Raw genomic sequence first — 20,516 nt, forward strand, 5'->3', positions numbered from 1 at the left:
CGCTTTGCTTTTTTTTACTGATGAATACGTCCTGAAATCAATTCCTATTGATCAATTTGGAGAATTTTAAATGTAAGAATCCTCTCAACAGGAAAATACAGTTCCATGTTCTAGGTTTAAAAATTTTTTTTTCTTCACTAAACAAGTAGTTAATGGCGTGTCAGTAAAGCCCATTTGTAAAAAACAAAACAAAACAAAACCAAAAAAACCCTACACATTAATATTTTATGTGAACTTCCATATCCTTTATGTTTTGCAAGGAATATATATAATTTACTGCGATTGGCTTTTCTTCGTCTTGGCAATTTGCTGCTGCTGTAGCTGGCATTGCTATGAAAATGCAATAATGGTGACTGTCCTGTAAGTTTTATTTTCAGATAATTGTAGATTTACTTGCCATTGTGAGAAGTAAAACAGAGACATCACGTGTAGTGTTTTCCTAGTTTCCCAACATAACATCTTATAAAACTGTAGTACAATATCACAACCAGGAAATTGACATTGACTCAATCCACTGATCTTATTCGTATTTCCTGTTTTGCAATGAACTCATTTGTGTGTGTATTTAGTTCTATGCAATTTTATCACGTGTAGGTTCTTGTATCTACCACTGTAATCATGATACAGAACAGTTCCATCACCACAAGGATCCCACCTGTTGTATAGGCCCTTTTTTTTTTTTTTTTTTTTTTTTTTTTTTTTTTTTTTTGAGACAGAGTTTCACTCTTGTTGCCCATGCTGGAGTGTAATGGCATGATCTTGGCTCACTGCAACCTCCATCTCTTCGGTTCAAGTGATTCTCCTTGCCTCAGCCTCCCAAATAGCTGGGATTATAAGTGTGCACCACCACCAGGCCCTGTTAGTTTTTGTATTTTTAGTAGAGATGGGGGTTTCACCATGTTGGCCAGGCTGGTCTCAAACTCCTGACCTCAGGTGATCCACCCACATTGGCCTTCTAAAGTACTGGGATTATAGGCATGAGCCACTGCACCCAGCCTAGGACTTATTTTTAATCACTAGCTCATTCTCTCTTATAGGCAGAAGAGTAACTTTTTTAGATGTGTATTTTTTTTATTTCTGTACTAACCCAAATAAAACCTTTTTAATAGTAGTGAGTTATGCCAGAACTGGTTTTTAAAAAATGTTTGTTGTTTTGTTTTGCATTATGTATACAATTTAATTGTGACAACCACTGGTCAGTATTCTAAGTTCCTCTTGACTGCTCAAATGATGGTCTCTAGGGATAAGTTAGTTGAAAATGTTTATCAGAATCTTAGGATGAAGATATATGCCTATATTCCATATTATGCCTATTCTGTAGGTGAGCAAAGGCTAAGAGGAAAGCCAGTCTTAAAAAGAGAATTATTTTCAACAATTTAAAATTTTAGATATGGAAGACTGAAAACTTTCCCAGAAAGATCAAGAGCCAAACAAGGATACCTGCTTTCACTACTGGTATTCAACATTGTATTGGAAATTCTAGCCAGAGCAATTAGACAAGAAAAAGAAATAAAAGACATTTAAATTGGAAGGGAAAAAGTAAAACAATCTTTATTTGAAGACAAGATGATTTTCTATAGAGAAAATCCCAAGAGTGCACAGGAAGCTACTAGAGCTAATAACTAGAGTCAAAAAAGTTTCAGGGTATAAGATCAACACACAAAAATCAGTTTCCATATACCTGTAATGAATTTGGAAAGGAAATTAAGGAAGCAGTTCATTGCGGTAGGATCTGAAAGGACAAAATATACAGGAATAAATTTAACCAAAGAGGTAAAAAACTTGTACACTAGAAACTACGATTCATTTTTGAAAGAAAATAAAGAGTATCTAAATAAAAGGGAAGATATTCTGTATTCATGGGCAAGAAGGTTTAATATTGTTAAGATGTTAATGCTACTACACAAAGCAGTCTACAGATTCACTGTAATTCCTGTATTTCTTTTGCAGAATGATTAAACAGCATTTTTTGCAGAAATGGAAAAGCCTATCCTTAAATTCATATGAAACTACAAGAGACCCCAAATAGCCAAACAATCTTGAAAAAGGACAAAGTTGGAAGACTCATATTTCCTGATTTCAAAACATACTGCAAAGCTACAGTAATCAAAACAGTATGGCACTGGCATAACAGTAGCCATAGAGACAAATGGAATAGAATTGGGTGTCCAAAACACACGCATACATCTATGACCAATTGATTTTTGACAAGGATGCCAAGTTTATTTAATGGAGAAAGAATAGTGTCTTCAATAAATGTTGCTGGGAAACAGGATTTCCTTATAAAAAAGAATGGAGTTGGATCCCTACCTCACAGCATATATAAAAATTAATTCAAAATGGATCAGTGACCTAAATATAAGGGCCAAAACCATTTATAACTATCTTAGAGGAAAACATAATGATAAATCTTCATGACCTTGAATTTGTTGATAGATTCTTATATAACAACACCAAAAGCACAATGAACAAAAGAAAAAATAAATTGGACTTTATCAAAAGTAAAAGTTCTTGTGCTTCAGAGTACACCATCAAGAAAGTGAAAAGGCATAGCACAGAATGGGAGAAAATATTTTCAAATTATATATCTAATAAGGGTTTAATGTCCAGAGTATATCAAGGACTTCTAAAACTCAACAAGAAAAAAAGACAGCCCAATTTTAAACATAGGCAAAAACTTGAGTAGATATTTCTTTTTTGTTGTTTTGGTTTTTTGTTTGTTTGTTTGTTTGTTTTGAGACAGAGTCTCGCTCTGTTGCCCAGGCTGGAGTGCAGTGGTGCTATCTTGGCTTACTGCAAGCTCCGCCTCCTGGGTTCACACCATTCTCCTGCCTCAGCCTCCCGAATAGCTGGGACTACAGGCACCCACCACCACGTCTGGCAAACTTTTTTTTTTGTATTTTTAGTAGAGATAGGGCTTCACCAGGGTGGTCTCGATCTCCTGACCTTGTGATCTGCCTGCCTCAGCCTCCCAAATTGCTGGGATTACAGGTGTGAGCCACCGCACCTGGCCTTGAGTAGCTATTTCTTGAAAGAAGTTATACAAATTGCCAATAAGCACATGAAAATGTATTAAATATCATTAGTCATTAAAGAAATGCAAATCAAAACTACAGTGAGACCTTACATTTTACACATTATATCTATGAGAATGGCCATTTAAACAAACAATAAAAACGGAAAATAACAAATATTGGCAAGGATATAGAAGAATTAAAACCCTTGTACATTGTAGCTCCTGTGGAAAACAGTCTGGCACTTTCTCAAAAAGTTAAACATATAATTAACATAAGACCAAGCAATTTCACTCCTAGGTATATGCCCAAAATAATTGAAAACAGTGACTCAGATATTTATATACCAGTGTTTATTCCATCATTATTCACAATAACCAAAAGATAGGAAACAACCCAAATGTTCATCAACAAATAAATGGCTAAACAAAGTGTGGTATATACATACAGTGGAACATTATTTATTCATGAAAAGGAAGGAAGTTCTGATACATGCTACAACATTGAAGAATCTTGAAAGCATTGTGCTAAGTAAAATAAGCCAGACACATATAAGGACAAATATTGTTAAGATTCCAGTTGTACACAATATCTAGAATGGACTAATTCAAAGAGACAGAAAGGAGATTAAAGGTTACTAGAGACTGGAGGTGGGAAGCATGAGGAGGTATTGCTTAATGGTTATACAGTTTCTCTTTGTAGTAATAGAAAACTTTTGGATATAGTGGTGATGGTTGCACATATTGTGAATGTAATGTCACTGAATTGTACACTTAAAAATGTTTAAAATGACAAATCTTGTTATATATATTTTATCACAATAGGAAATTTAAAAAAAAAATGTAAGCTGAACAGAATGCAGAAAAGCTCCTTGAGACAGCCTGTAAGAATATAATGAAATGAATAGACCTAAACACAGGGGGAATTTTTTTTTTTGACAAAGGATATCAATTTCATTTATATTGACCAGGTTTTTCTGTGATCAGTCTTCATGAAAAATGCTTTTAATTAATTTTTATGTGCATGAGAATTGCCTGGAAATGCATATTTCTGACCTTCTCTGTTAGTAGTTCTTGGATGCAGCCCAGGAATTTGTATTTTTAACCATTTACCAAGGAATTCTGATGCCAGTGGTAACTGAATTACACTTTTGGAAGTATTACATAATGGTTGAGAACATAGGTCAAACACACCTGGGTTCAAGTCCTGACTGTGCCCCTTGTTATAAAACCCTGAATAATTAAATTATTTATTAGTACTTCAGTTTTCATAGCTGTAGAATGGAGACAATATTTCCCACGGATAGTTGTGTTGAAAATTAAGATATAGTTTGTAAAGTAGTAAGTATAGTGCCTTAAACTAAGAAAGCATTTAAAAAATGTTAACAATATATTTCATTGTTTTCATAATTCAGCTATCATCCAAAATTATCAGTTTAGGTTGAGGGAGATGGAGATTCGGTGACCTATTTACCTTTTTCTGCATGAATTGTAGTATTGTAAAGATTTAGAAGAACCTAAGGAATTCATCCTTGTTATGTACATTTAATGCACAAGTCTTGAGATTTATAAAAGTACAATTTCTTAGAGGTAATAACTTTCAGATAATAGCTTTTAGTAATAGAATTAATTAGGGGTGTATTTGTGGCCTCTGAGAATACTGTATTAAAAATACTAAGGCAGAAATATAAATATAAGAGTTTAGTTTTAATATGGAGGAAGTGGAGATTGGGTTAGGCTGTCATGTTGAGCAGAAATTAAGAAGATTCATTAAATTAAGTAAATGGAGAGTTAAGCAGCATTGGGTGCTCAGCAAAATCATACTTCTAGTATTGACTGTCAATTCTACTGTGAGGCTTTTTTTTTTCCCCCATAGTACTCACAGCTTAGGCTAGGAGCAAAGAAAACAAATAGGGACATCCTGGGTTACCTGTGAGAAAGACATATGTGGTGGAAGGTTAGGGAACTGAATTAATTAACTTTGTCAGCAATATAACTGATGAATCATGGAGACTACATAAGACAATAGGAGAAGGAAGTTAAAAAAAAAAAAGAGAGAGAGAAAACTGCAGGATGGGCATACTTCACTTGACTCTAGGGATGGATGGTCACTGGACTAGGTCTTTTTTCTTCTGTTCATTGATCCATCAAATAGTTACTGGGTACCTACCACACCTGCAGGCACTTTATTAGTTAACACAGGTTATAGAAGTAAATAAGGTAGATGCCACCCTTGCCTTCATGGAACTTACAATCTGGTAAGCAAGATATATATCAAACAATTGGAAGTTACAAAAAAGGAGGGAAATCAAGATTTTTTTTCAGGCCATTATCATGGCTTTTACAGGTTTTCACTCTTCTTCCAGTATATCCACAATGCCTACACAGTACAGTAGGTACCATGGCTTGCATCCTAGGGAATCTATAAATCACTGGGTTCTTTTTTCATTTGCTCTACTCCTTTGCTTCTCATTCTTTCACATCTAGGATGGCACAGCACATAGCAGGAGCTGAGTTAATGCTTGCTAACACCTGCCTCAATAAATCTGAATTAGAAGCACCAATTTAATAACAGTTTCTCTTTGTTCTTTTAGTTCTCTCCTCAGAATACATCTGAGGGACTTAATAGAGAAAAAGCAAATGATGAAACTAAATTTGAAGCTAAGAATGGAAAATAACTGAAAGAATTGAAACTGGCCAAGATAGGAAAAATCCTGAACTGGTACAGAATGATAGTTTTGAAAGTCAAGTTACACCTGACTTGAGACTGAAGAAGTTAATATAGAAGGAAGGAAAAGCAGAATTAATGGATACATCCAGTACTTCTCATGGATTTTATTTGGCTGATGCACCTAATTTCAGTTGTTTTTCAGAATAAGGACTTTCTCTTTGAGGAACGTGAAAGAACTCTCAATTTCACAATGCAACTCTTCTAAGCAAATTGGAAAACTGCACTGAAAATCCTGAATTTTGACATGTAGCTCCCTCAAGAGAAAAACTACTAGATGCTTAAAAAAAAAAAAAAAAAATTCTGCTTGGTTTTTAGTGATGAAAAAGAAGGTTAATTCAAGGAAGACCAAGATTTCAGATTTCTCAGGTTGTGCTACAATAGTCTTTGACCACAATGCAGATTTGATTAAATCTTGTAAGGATGCCATAAAACTGGCGACAGTCACTGGATATCTGGATGTAGTGGCCCATTGACATCTGGATGGCTCAAAGGATCATTATAAGATAAAGGATTTGGGCCAGGCGTGGCTCACGTCTGTAATCCCAGCACTCTGGGAGGACGAGGAGGGCAGATCACAAGGTCAGGAGATCAAGACCATCCTGGCTAACATGGTGAAACCTCGTCTCTACTAAAACTACAAAAAATTAGCTGGGTGTGGCAGCGTGCATCTGTAGTCCCAGCTACTCCAGAAGCTGAGGCAGGAGAATGACATGAACCCAGGAGGTGGAGCTTGCAGTGTGCCGAGATTGCGCCACTGCACTCCAGCCTGGGTGAGAGAGCAAGACTTTGTCTCAAACAAAAAAAAAAAAAAAAAAAGGATTTGGTCCAATTTAATCTAGTCAGAGGATATTTGAGAAAAAAATAGTATTCTGTAAAATATGAATTGCACCAGTGATGATACTTTTACTCACCAACTTGAAAGAGCCACAGTAACTTTGAAATTTTGTAATTTCATAATGAACTTGAGAAATATATTCTTCAGGCAGCTTGAAAAAAATGAAAGATTGTTAGTTTTCAGGAATACATAAATTAGTAAAGGAACATCAAGATGATATTAAAAACTAAGGGACTGTACACAAACCATAATGCTATGTTAGGGCAACAAAGTGGAATTTGAACCATGCATTGAAAATACAGAAAAGGGCTCTCAATAGCAATGCAAATCTACTTTTCAGCACAAGTAGGATGTTTATGAGAATTCCATTTTGTCTAGGATGAAGAAAGTGGTAGAATTATTTCTCCCAAAATCTGCTCAGCAAATAGTTTATCTCCAAAGATTATGAAGGCTTCTTCAGTGACTCAGAAGATGCAGAAGATGTGGAAAATAATGCCTTGAAGAAAAAAGGATTTTTCAGGATTTAACAGTTGTATAACACTTAAAAAAACCATTCATGGGGATTTGGTTGCCTTCAAAGTGGGAAAAAGAGGTGATTTCGTCTAGGGAGAAGAAAAAGGAGGAGGAGAGGAAAGGGAATCAGAATAATAATGAGCAGAGCAATGGCATGTCTACTAGTCTACTTGATCCTGCAATGGATACAAGTGTCCTTGAGAAAGCACCTTCAGCATATCAAAGATGTTTTGAAAACAACTTCCCCAGATAATTGATATTTAATCCATACAAGTCTCCAAGGTTGTTGAAACAGTTTGTTTTAGCTTAGCCCCTCAATTACTATCTTAATGTAGGAGAGCTGCTAATAGGTCCTTTGGGGATGCTACATTATACAACTTTTGGGGGCACGATTTACATCTAACTCTATGTAAACAGAGCCACTTGGAGACATTCAAGATGGCAGCCCTGCCACAGCATTCCCACACAATTCCCTATAGGTGAACAGGGAGTACCATCAACTCTTTAAGATATGGAAGTCAGTTTGAAAAGGCTCTGCTAGTCCAGTTCTCCCAGGAAAGGGATGCAAGTTACAAGGCAATAAGCCCCTCAGATTCCTTCTTATAGCAAAGTAACTTAATTTGCCTCTACTTTGTACTCCTGTGGTACTCAGGCTTTGGCATCATATGTGAGAACCTAGAGGATCCAGCCTGGGTGGGAGTCCCTTAAGTCCTTGTTTCTTCAGGTCTTTGGATCCAATTTGAAGGAAAAGGAATTCCTTTATGATACCATCTCTCAAACTGAGATTCTCCTGTTAAGTCAGGGCCTCAGACAGATGACTTCTGATTGAAAATACATAATAAAGGAAAACTTCTAAAGAAAAGAATTCACCCAAAATTCCACTGTCCTCATAATTTTTAGCTTTTGAATAATGTTATCAACTCTCCATTTCTTGTTTGCATACTTAGATAACATTTTGCTTAATTGAAACTTACTGTACATACACATTATATATCAAAATTGTAACATTTGTCTTATTTTTAATAGCACAAAAATGTCAATGAATGACACTGATGTAATCTTGAAAAAGCATTTAAATAGAATTTCTGGTTTCTCTCATAAAATCTATATGGATTTATGCTGTTTGAAACAGTACTCACTAGCCATACATGGCTAATGAGCACTTGAAATATGGCTAGTATGAAATGAGGTGTGCTGTTAATATGTAAAGTATACCTGGATTTGAAAAAAGTATAAAATATCTCAATTTTTATATTCATTATATGTTGAAATAATATTTGAATATATTGAGTTAAATAAACATTATTAAAATTATTAAAGTTTACCTTTTTTATTCCTTTTAATGTGGCTACTAAAAATTTTAAGTTACATACATGGCTTACATTATTTTTCTATCAGACTGTTGATATAGATTATCACAAACAGCTATGGGGTCTTAAAATTTGAAAAGAAACTAAAATTTTAACAGTAAGGGAATAGTTAAATCACTTTTAGTATGTTTACTAAATAGAATATTGTGCAGCCTTTAATATGTGGCCCCCCAAAATGTATATAATGTTATATTAAGTAAAGAAAGCACAGCCAGACACCATGGCTCACACCTGTAATCACAGTGCTTTGGGAGGACAAGGTAAGAGGATCTATTGAATCCAGGAGGTTGAGGCTGCAGTGAGCCATGATCATACCACTGCACTTCAGCCTGGGCAACAGAGGTAAACCCCATTTCTTTATAAAAAGAAGAAAAAAAAGCATGATAACAAAGTTACACAATTTTTTTTTTTAAACTAGGCGAATTTTTCCAAAAAGATAACTGGAGATATGTTCAGAAGACTGAATTCCAAGTGATGTTTTCCTCTTTTCCTTTTCTTTATTTTCAAATTTAACATAAAGTCATGAAACTTTTTTTATTTTAAAAAAAGTTACTAGGTGATACTGATTCATAGACTCAGTCAAGGTAAATGAAGGAATGGTGGTGTATTAGTGTTCTCATTGTGGTATTGTGGAGAAAGGAACAGCCAACTATGTCTTCCATTCCACTGCTCAGTGGGAATCGGAAATTAAACTCCAAAAGAGAGGACAGTTGATAATATATATATTGTGTTTATAAAGAATGAAAGAACCTAAGTCAAAGGTCCTTTAAAAAGAGTTAAAGCTTTGAAAATGACTTGCCATGTTTAAATGCTTCCCCTTGCTAAGTACTATCTTTTTCTTTATTACTAGATTGATGATGTTGCTATCTAAAGTTGAGAAATTGTCAGAAGAAATCATGGCGATAATGCAAAATTTAAGTAGTATACGGGTTTGTATTTTTTCATACTTCTACCCTGTTTGAAAAGGATAAAAGGAAGGAGTGTCCCAGATTGGAGAATCCAATCCAGGAAAGAGTTTGCACAGAGTATGTTTAATTTACTTTTCATGGGAATTTTTTAATAGGAGAACACTATTTAACCATAATATTTTAGTAATATCTGGCTTTTCATATTTAAATATAAATTTGTAGATTATGTTTCGTCTTTTTAGTTAATTATAAATTGTTTTTATTCAGGCATTTTAGGGCTTGAAATAGTTGGCCTGCCAGAAAAAGTTAAATATCCTAACATAGAGTTTAAGTTTTTCAAATGAAGGAAATAATATACTGTATTTTCACTAGACATGTCAGTAATGTCATATGTATAGAGAACTTAACTCATTCAGGATGGCTTTCTTGTAGGCTTTGGAGGGCAGTAGAGAGCTTGAAAATCTCATTGGAATCTCCTGTGCATCACGTTTCTTAAAAAAAGAAATGCAGAAAACCAAAGAACTAAGTAAGAATTTATGAGTTTTCAATGACAATAATTTTAAAGATAAACCTATTAATTTGTTTCAAATTTAAATGTGATAGATTTCTTTATATATACCATTACTGGACATGTGATAAAAATACTATTACCTTTAAATAAGAAGCCACATGTCTTTTATCAGGATGTGTTATTTTGGGGATTCTTCTTGAATGTCAATGAAAACAATGCACCTTGGAAACTGGTAGCAGGCATTTCAAATGTAATGCCCATTTTTATAATATATAATAAGGTATTATATTTTATACTTGGTACTTATAAATATGTATTATTTTGGATTTTTTTTTTCTCATGAAGTTGTTTGTTCCAAGTAATGAGAAATTCTCCATATTCTATGTTAATTCTTGACATGGGATTTTTACTTCTTTTAGTGACAAAAGTAATTAAACAAAAACTGTTTGAAAGGAGTTCAGGACTTCCTCACAAACGTAAGTAGTTGTGTTTTAGTTTATTACATAAAAAGATGCTTTCATCCCATTTTGCCAATTAAAACTAATCATCATGAGCCCTTTTTAGTGATTTTCTTTTTTCCTCAGAGATCCCTGTTCTGAAGTGTGTTCTTTTAAAAGATCATGAATCTCATTTGAAAAGCTTTATATTGCATTTAGCAGATGATACCTGATGAGATCAACTTCTCTGATTGAACTTTTTAAATGTCTTTTGAAATGCAATCTTCAACATAAGATTTAAATTTTGTCTTTTTATTAAAATTTATTTTTGAGAATACAGACGAATATGAGCAACAATGCATTAATATACTGCAGTTTTTAGTGTTGCACTAGAACCATTAAAAGTTACTTTCTAACCAGTATTCTGGAAACTTTCAGATCATTAATGTGCTTTGTTCTACTATGAACTCTTATGCCTCTGATCATTTCACAGTATGGAAAACTAAATAAACAGTATTTAAGTTTCCATAGGAAGTACACATTCATACTTTCACACCTCAATAAGCAAAGTAATCATGAACTGTAAAATACTAAAACCTTTAGACTAATGTAAGAGTGATTAATAGTACCTACATGAATGCCATTTAGCAATTTCTGCAGGTGGAATTAGGCCTTAAAATGGGTGGCCGTGTTTTTAGCCTACCACTTTTAAATACCGATGACTGCCATTTATTGAGTACCTATAATTACTATATTCTCAATACTAGGATCAGCAGATCTTTACAGCATTGTGGAAAGATAGCTACACTGTATTATCATTGTCATTATAGACAAGGAACGAAGATACAAAAAATATTAAGTAACTTGCCCAAGACTTCTACTTAGGTAACAGAGCAAGAATTCCAAGCAAAGACCAGTCTGGCCTCAAAAACTCTGGTCTTTTCATTATTCTTTGTTGTCCCTTCCTAAAACAAATGAAATCATCCAATCATCCCAGCTTTCAGACTCAAACATGGCATATAATTGAAACTGCTTCAGCCAATCTGGTATGTTAGCCTGGGTTTAGAACCTTTAATAAGCCAGTGATGGGTTGGCAATGGGAAGTGCTGGGATTGCCAGGCAGTCAGATCTAAAGGCCAACTGGGTCATGGCAGGGCTGCAGCCATGGCAAGACTCCTCCAAAGTTCATGTGGGAAGGGAGCTGAATAGACTTCCTGAGCTTTTCAGTTGAACAACTAACGTCTACTGTGATGCCAAGAATTTAAGAACATGAAAGGTAGCTCTTTCTTGGAAATGGCTTGGGATCTCTTCTTCAAAAAAAAAAAAGAAAAAGAGAAAAGAAAAATTTAGAGACAAGATTGTACCCTGTCACCCAGGCTGAAGTGATGATTAGTGAAGTGGGATTACAGGCATGAGCCAACACGCCTGACCTCTTGTGTCTTACTTTAGTTGTGTAACTTGATTAGAATGTGTAACTGGGTTTCAGTGGTTTCAATCTCTCCTAACTTGACAAGTTTTAAAGGATCACAGTAGGAAAGCAAAATGTTTATTATTTCCCAATTGGAAGAAATCTTGCTTCTACATACTCTATACCAATAGTGTGATTTCTTTAAAAATCTGTAACTTCCTAGAACTAATTAGAATTAGGCTTAACATAGTTGACTTTTGCAAGCAGCTTTGAGAAATAAGGAAGCAGAAAACTCTGGAATAAATAAGTGAACTGTCAATGCTAATAATGTAAAAAATTTGTTTAAATTTATATTTTATTAAAATATTTTTCCTTCCAGGGGATACTTTTTTCATTTCCTTATGGCCATCTAAAATACATGAATTCATTGTGTGTTTATGCATGATCAGCCTTAAAACTCTTTTCTATTATTTTAGGCATTAAGGCTGACTTGCCCATTACCAGATTTTCCCAAAGGACTGAGTTCCTGCATAGAGGAGACTGTATGACTAAACCATGTTTGTAAATTTCTAATAATCATTGATTTAAATGAAAACTCAGTTTAAAAATATATAATACATAGTATCTATATAAGTATGTTATATATTAATGTGTATTCTATATAGTCATCGTCCAATTCTGTTTCTTGGCAGGAGCTACATTAGCTCTTTATATTTCCCAAGGTTTTAAAAACTTCATTAGGTTTTCAGCTAATTTTGGGAAATTCATATTGCCTAAAAAATAGATTAAAGCTTATTTTTGTTGTAATTTGAGTTTGAGCTATATCCTGAGTGCTTTTACTACCTCTTTCTCTGGTTCCTAACATACATATTAGTTTTCAGGGTTTTTTTTTTGTTTTTTTTTTTTTGGTTAATGATTATGTACACACACAAACGTTCACACACATAAATTTTTTTAGTAAGCTAACAGCTTTTACCCTTTTCTGCTCATACATTCATTTTAAGAGGATTTTGCTAATTCTTTTGACATCTCAAACTAGTTTGCTTTATATGTTCCTTATTCTGCCTTATTCTGGCCTTGAAATTTCCACTTTTATTTATTTATTTATTTATTTGTTTATTTATTTATTTTTATTATGCTATTACACAGAATTGTTTAAATTTTAAAATGTTTTGGGAGTTTCTCATATTATTAGAAAATAAGTAAAATAAAAATCATCCCTATAATATGTATAGGATTTATTAATTATGAAAATGAGAATAAGCCAATTACTTGTTTCACTATCAAAAGAATGTCCTTCAGATTCTTCTGGGTTTTTGGTGGGGTTTTTTTGTTTTTTGTTTGTTTGTTTTTTGGTCTTTCAGATTCTTACAAAATTTTCCTGGAATAGTTAAAGCAGACAATACCATGAGAATTTCAATATTTATGCTATCATTGCCTCTTCTAATTGGTCTTTTAGTTCTACTAATATTTAGTTTTTCTTTTCAGTGGGAATTTCAGTTAACTTCAGTTACAGTCTTTATTACAGGAAGAGTATAATTGTAAAAATAACACTCTAGTATTTTAAATAGACATCTGACACAGATTCTTAAGGCTTTATATAACTTATTCAAGAGAAATTTAAAACATATACAATAAAATTAAAAGACACACTGAGATTTGCATAGTGTCATAAGAACTGGACCTGGTAAATCAGGGGATGCCTTGATGAGAGTATATGAATAAAAGAGGATCTCCTCTGCTAAACACAGATTTCTTAAACAAAGGAAGGCTTCTTTCTTTCTTCAGTTACTTAGGAAATAAGCCTAATTTTGCTTTCTTCAATAACACTGGCTTTATGACTATTAGGAAAAGAATGAAATGAAAGGTTCTTTTTGTGTTAGATTTGGATGTGAATTTTCATAATTATTTTAAATTTGTTATGCTGAAGATTTAAAACATATGACCATTCAGTGGGCTGATACAGATGGAATGTCACATTATCATCACATGGTGAGGCATGAAATTTATTTATTTTACATAATCAACCTCTCCTTAAAACAACTTGTTACAGATATTCCTTAGTCAATAGATGGCATTCTATAGTACTTAATATTCTCAGTTTTTTCTGAAGATACTAAAAAATACCATCATTGTTGGTCTTTGACTAGTACTTCCAATAAACAAAATGTTTTTGAAAAGAATGTAAGCAAATTGTAGAGCAGTTGCCAGGATATGAAATCTAGACACTTAGCTTCAGTCCAAAACATATTTTATCTGTTTTGAGAATAATTGTGTAGGTTGCAGTATGCATATTTTAAATGAAATGGAACCATCTGAACTTTACATTGTTCAATGTTTCAGCTGTTTGTATTAGAAAATATTTCAGAATTTCCAACTTTGGTCTGTTTTAAAAAGCATAATCTACAATGTTCCTGTTTTCTTTAGTTAATTTTCTGTATTCTTACATAGTAAAATTCATCTTGGTTATAGGATTTTAAGGTTATCAAATTCTTAGACAACAGGACAAATTTAAAAGTCTTTCTGTTGTAACACTATAAAATAGTTTGATACTGCCTCTTCATTCTAACCACCCACTGAAGTATTTTTTAAACATAAAAATATGTTGTTCTTTCCCCCACTCAGGCTTGAAAAAGTATTCATCATATCAGCTGAATAATTTCACTCCCAGAAGACTACTACCCTTTTAGTTTTCTATTTTATCTTAACATTAAACAATGTATTTTTTTCAAACAGATACTTCAATTTTAAAAGCACTGAGGTTTGAAGTTTAGACATGACGACTTTTAGGAGAAACAACAGAAATTCCCCCTATGCTTTAACATTCTGGATTTATCTGGAGATAAAAAATGGAGCCATTAATTTTGATAGCACAAATATACATTAATGTACAACTATAGTCCTCAGCTCTTTATAATGATTCAGCTATCATGTATGCCATATGTGAGTCATAACCTTTCCTATTAATAATGTTAATGCTCTTGTTTTACACGATTTGTCTTTGTTTTGGGGTATGCATTTCACCTGCTAAAAATGCATACTTGAGATTTGTCTAGGATTTAAGTAAAAATAAACAGGTTTATTACTTTTCATAGCCTTTTAAATAACTTCTTTAATGATTTAAATTTTTTATACTTTAACAGAAGTATGATAATTTTTCTTTCAAATAAAATCAGTAGAAAAAATTTTAAACTATAGATTTGGACTCACTTAATAGCAATTAGGTGTTTAAAAGGTGTAAATAACTTGCTATCAGACATTACAAATATCCAGGTGCTCTGTATGTGCTGATGACAACAAAATTGAAAAGAAAGACTATAATAATTCTGACTGGTTTTCTCTGCAGAAGATATTGATTATTTGTGTGTGGTGAGAGATTTGGAAAATTCAATTAAAGGAGTTGTGCAAAGGTTTCATAAATTTTCCTTCTACAGCGTGTACACAGACATTGTTGCGTATTAAATCAATGCAGCACTTCACAATATATTTTCTTTGAAACATAAAAATAAATAACATTTAAACAGTTCTGCTTACTACAGAAACAAATTTTATTTTCTGTGAAGCATTTAGTCATGTGCTATCACTGACTCATACACATTTGCCAGCTGTAACAAATTTTATAGACATTTTCCCCAGAGACATATCTCACATACTATGAATTTTTAAATGAGCAAATGGTGAAGAAGGGATGTCAGCAATATAAAAATTGATCAGTTAAAAGATAAAAGCATAAGTAAAGAGATTTGTATGGTAGTCTTAATAGGTTTTATTAAATAAAAATACTATAAAAAGACAGTAATGAATAGACTGAAGACTGTTCTTGAGGTGGAGAAAAATTATTCTGGCACATTTAGTAGAAATTGGTTTTGTGTTACCTGACAGGTGAACTTTTTTTTCCCATTTTCAACTCTCAGAGTAGTCCAAAACGCTCCACAAAAAAAGAGTTAGATAAATTATCTAAGTGGTTTACATATTTGAAACACAATAAAGCAAATGTTTATAGTATTATATAACTAGTTATATAGTTAAAAGCAGGACTTAGTAATTATTAAATATTAGGTGATTTTTCCTCCAGCTCAGACCTCGGATGCAAGGAGCGTAGTTATTTTTATTCATACTATTCACAGCAAGTGCTTCAGCCCTCTGGAACCTCTCTTTCAGGACCCCAGAACACTTTGCTACCTTTCCCTCTACCTAGATTGCTTTTTTCTCTGTCTAGCAAACTCCTACTCGTCCTTTAAGGTCAGCCTCAGATGTCACAACCTCTGTGAAGCTCTCCCCAGCTCTCCTAGGTAAAGCTAAATTGCTTCATCTTCTAGGCTCCCACAACACTTGTCTGAATATTTTAAATGTATCATGTTGTAGTGCATTGCAATTGTCTGGTTACAGGACTCTTTCTGGGCTCCTCTTTGGTAAACAAACAAAAAGTCTTATCTATGTACTGTAGTCCCAGAGCCTAGCATAGCGCCTGGATAGAGCCTGGATAGAAGTTCCACATGCAGTGCAGCCAATGTGTGATGAATGAAAAGAACTTTTTTAAAAGAATTATCTTAAGTATTTTCAAATACTTATAAATTGCTATTTTCTTATCTCATTAATGTTTATTGCATGCCTACCATGCTCCAGGCATTATTCTAGCATTGGGGACACACTGACAAACAAGGCAGACATAGTCCTGCCCTCAGGAGTATAGAATCTAGCACAAATAACAAGTCATTTTAGTAACCATAAAGAGTATACTAATAATGGTAATAAGCATGTATTGTAATAAATGTCCTGGAAGTTTTCATAATAAATTTGAAAAGGTATATTCTGAAATAGAATCAGGCTAACTGTCGGATATTGCAATGAGAATTTATAGCCTCAGAGCTGCTATTTTTAGTGTAAAACAAGACTTTAGGTTGTTTTAATTTCATTTTGCTTCAACATTTATTCTGCATCATATACTGTGGCAAGTTGCTTTGAATTGTTTTCTGAAAGAAAAAAAAACTTTCTTCTTTCATTTAGAATCATGTCATCTTGACAGCTATGAATTCCTTAAAGCCATTTTAAACTGAGGTACTGTTTCACCTTTCTAATTTAGTTTAACCTTGTGAAATTTCACTGTGTTTTGTTCAGGTGGAAACATTTTATTTACATTATCAGATTTGGTATTGTCTTCCTATAAGAAAATAGGGATATGAGCACTGGAGCTTTAGTTGAAATTATATTAACCTAGTCTTATAAACAACAGGAGGGCAGTCTAACATCAGTTAGAGGCTGACTGGGAAAGAACTGTTGAGCTGACAAGGCTAACTTTAAAAGTCAGAGAGGACACATTTTTAACGGAGTTAAGGGTCCTTAGTCATATTTCATATAAATAGCTAAATAGATGCTAACAAGTAGATTATAGTTTCTGTAGGACACATCTGACTGAAGATATAACTAGTCTGTTAAATTAGGAAATGTACTAAATTAAGTAAATAATTATATATTAATTAGTTATACCTTGCCTTCAGAACAATTCCTATTGATGCAGCAATACAAGTAAAAATTATACATTTATAAATAGCTTATTGTAACAAATAAGCTAAAAGCAATATAAGTCATGATATATTAGTGTTTAGCGTACCTGTAACTGAAGGTTTATATTAAGAACTAACATGGGCTGGGCATGGTGGCTCACACCTGTAATCCCAGCACTTTGGGAGGCCGAGGCGGGTGGATTTCCCAAGGTCAGGAGTTCAAGACCAGCCTGGCCAACATGGTGAAACCCCCGTCTCTACTAAAAATACAAGAAATTAGCCGGGCGTGGTGACTTGTGCCTGAATCCCAGCTACTCGGGAGGCTGAGGCAGGAGAATTGCTTGAACCCAGGAGGCGGAGGTTGCAGTGAGCTGAGATCACGCCACTGCACTCCAGCCTGCGCAACTGAGTAAAACTCTGTCTCAGGGAAAAAACAACAAAAACTGGCATTAGGGGCTAGGCATGGTGATTCATGCCTGTAATCCCAGCACTGTGAGAGGTCAAGGTGAGAGGATCGCTTAAGCCCAGGACCAGCCTAGGCAATATAGTGAGAGACCTTGTCTCTACAAAAAATAGAAAAATTAGCTGAGTATGGTGGCGCATGTCTGTAGTCCCAGCTACTCAAGAGGCTGAGTTGGGAAGATCACATGCGCCCACGTGGTAGAGGCTGTAGTGAGCCATGATTGCTGCACTCCAGCCTGGGTGACAGAGCGAGACCCTGTCTCAAAAAAAAAAAGAATTGTTAGCTTACCAGATGTGTTGCCTGCTCTCTCTTAGGGAAAAAAATCAAAGCACAATTAAAGAATTATGTTCTATCTCCAAGATACTTTTCTTTGGAAATGGTATCTCAAGTGGTTAATATTAGCTTCCTGACAAGCTAGTCTTAATATTTGCAACGCATCTTATATAGAAAATAGTCAGTTTTTTATGAAAACGTTTATTCTATTGTATGCAGTAAACAATAGCTTATATTCTGTTTGCAGTGAGTAATAGCTTATAATAATAGCTAGTATTTATTGAGTACTTTCTGGTTTTTTTGTTTGTTTTTTTGAAATGGAGTCTTGCTCTGTCACTCAGGCTGGAGTGCAGTGGCACGATCTCGGCTCACTGCAACCTCCACCTCCTGGATTCAAGTGATTCTCCTGCCCTAGCCTTCCGAGTAGCTGGGATTACAGGTGAACACCACCATGCCCAGCTAATTGTTTGTATTTTTATTAGAGATGGGGTTTCACCATGTTGGCCAGGCTGGTCTTGAACTCCTAACCCCAAGTGATCCGCCTGCCTCAGCCTCCCAAAGTGCTGCAATTACAGGCGTGAGCCACTGTGCCCAGCCTTATTGAGTACTTTCTATGTGCCAGCAGTGTTATAAACACTTTATACATATTCCATTTAATCTTCACAACAACTTATGAGGTAGATACAGTTACTACTTTTATTTTATAGGTGAGGCAATTGAGGCACAAACGAAGTTAAGTACCTTGTCCCAGAATCACCTAAAACAGGGCCAGGATACTAAACCGAGTAGTCTGGTGCCAGAGCCTATGCTCTTGCCACTACCCAGTAGTAATCTGAATTTCAGGTTTCACTACTGGCCAAGGATTTTATATCCTGTTAAGTAAGGATCATATATAAATATTATCCTTATTTGTCCTATATGTAATGGGATATATATGTATTTCATATATATCCATCCACATACACCTATATTCATTCATTATAAGGTTAACATTTTATAAAATTTCTGACCCATGAAATCCAACAGAGAACATATTAGATGGTGATCATAGATACATCTTCACAGCTACACATTTAGTAAATGAATGTGCAACATTTAGTGTTTGATAGTCTGTAATAAACTTATAGGGAATTCAGAGTACCGAGAATAGCTTTGTGTTAATGGATTTTAGTAAAGATAACCACATTTTGGGGTGTTCTTTTGAGTCTTTGAGTAATACTTTTAAGAAACTGGGAAGAATTAAGGTTGAGCTACCAGTCAACTTCCCTTTCATTGAGAAGCAAGAGAGAAATGACAGTGAAATTAAGTGACTTCACCTTTGAGGCATTTCCCTCAGTTCTGCCTTTCACCACGTTTTCTTCTCACTTTGAGCATTTCCTTCATTATCTCCTTCATTCCCTGAGTTTTCACCTTAGTGTATGTGGTTTCCAAATTATTATAGTCTCCTAGGCTATAAACCACAATCTCAGCTGCCATACAGTGTCCCCCAAGTATACTGATTTCATCATTTCTCCTTCAAAGTTGTTTTTTCTTCTACCTTTTTAGGGATTATATCATTCCATTGGTCAAATTCTCTCTCTCTGTTCCCACATCCAAATGCTGCCAGATTATATTACTTCTGAGAATGGTTAATTCTACTTTCCACACCCACTGGTGTGGAACTCTTCCAGATTATCATTGTCCCTATTGTAACCTACCTGTCTGCCCTTTGGTCCCTTTCCCCTACAGCCTATCCTGCTACTGAAAAAAAATGTATGCTTTAGAAGATATCACTCCACCATATGTACGATAAAATCCAAATTTAAACTGACATTCAGGAGTCTCCCTGATCTGCCCACAGCTTACCTTTCCAGTTTCTTCATTGTGCCTTACTCATTCCAGATTACTTGCCATTTCCCAGACACCTTTCCCAGAAAGTGCCTTTCTCATGTCCTTACCTTTAGTCTTGTCTGCTCAGCCTAGCGTGCCTTTTCCCTCATTATTGTCAAAATTTTACCCGTCTTTCAAAACCTGCTTAGAATTCATCTTCTGCATAAGCTTCCCCAAATCCCTCTCCCCCATATTCTCCTCATTGCTCTTTTGTATATTTGTCATAGCTGCCTGACTGGTATGCATAAAGGAGAAAGTGAATGAAACTCCTGATTTTGTCCTTATGCTCTAGAAACTTGACACCTAGTACTCCTGATATCACTGTGACCAACTTCCCTACCTGCACCACAGCTCCAGCTCCAGCCCTCTGTTACACTTCAGTGATTATTCCTCTTGACCTGTAATGGTTCAGTGGGGAGGACTGTCCCATACAAATTCACTCCCAGAGCCTTTAAGAAGTGAAACGATGCTAGAATAAGAGAGAAAGTAAGGGTGACAGCAACCCAGAGGCCACAGCCAGAGTGCTAAGACCATCAAAAGATGGGAAGAGAAAAACATTTTGGCTAATGTTAACAGGGGATATTGGGATACTTTAGTAACAATGTGTATGAATTACTTGGGTAACAAACATGAGGCTTAGTATGAACAAAGCGCTGTGTATTATGACAGTTTGAAACCTAA

The 20,516-nt window shown here is 34.5% G+C and overlaps 1 protein-coding gene across 10 annotated transcripts in view; it reads left to right on the plus strand.

Moving 5' to 3' along the window:
• Positions 1–20,516, plus strand: part of ITGB3BP (integrin subunit beta 3 binding protein) — a 73,809-nt gene that overhangs the window by 50,956 nt on the left and 2,337 nt on the right. For 5 of the 10 annotated variants that reach the window (XM_073007238.1, XM_038000845.2, XM_073007241.1 and 2 more), the window contains 4 exons: positions 9,313–9,391; positions 9,803–9,896; positions 10,301–10,357; positions 12,203–14,454. In XM_073007238.1, coding sequence (XP_072863339.1) covers positions 9,313–9,391; positions 9,803–9,896; positions 10,301–10,357; positions 12,203–12,291 — 319 coding nt within the window. In that variant the 3' untranslated portion in view covers positions 12,292–14,454. The other 5 variants (XM_007978468.3, XM_038000877.2, XM_007978474.3 and 2 more) reach the window with 3 other exon arrangements.

This window comes from Chlorocebus sabaeus, chromosome 20 (genome assembly GCF_047675955.1).
Source record: "Chlorocebus sabaeus isolate Y175 chromosome 20, mChlSab1.0.hap1, whole genome shotgun sequence".
Lineage (NCBI taxonomy): Eukaryota > Metazoa > Chordata > Mammalia > Primates > Cercopithecidae > Chlorocebus > Chlorocebus sabaeus.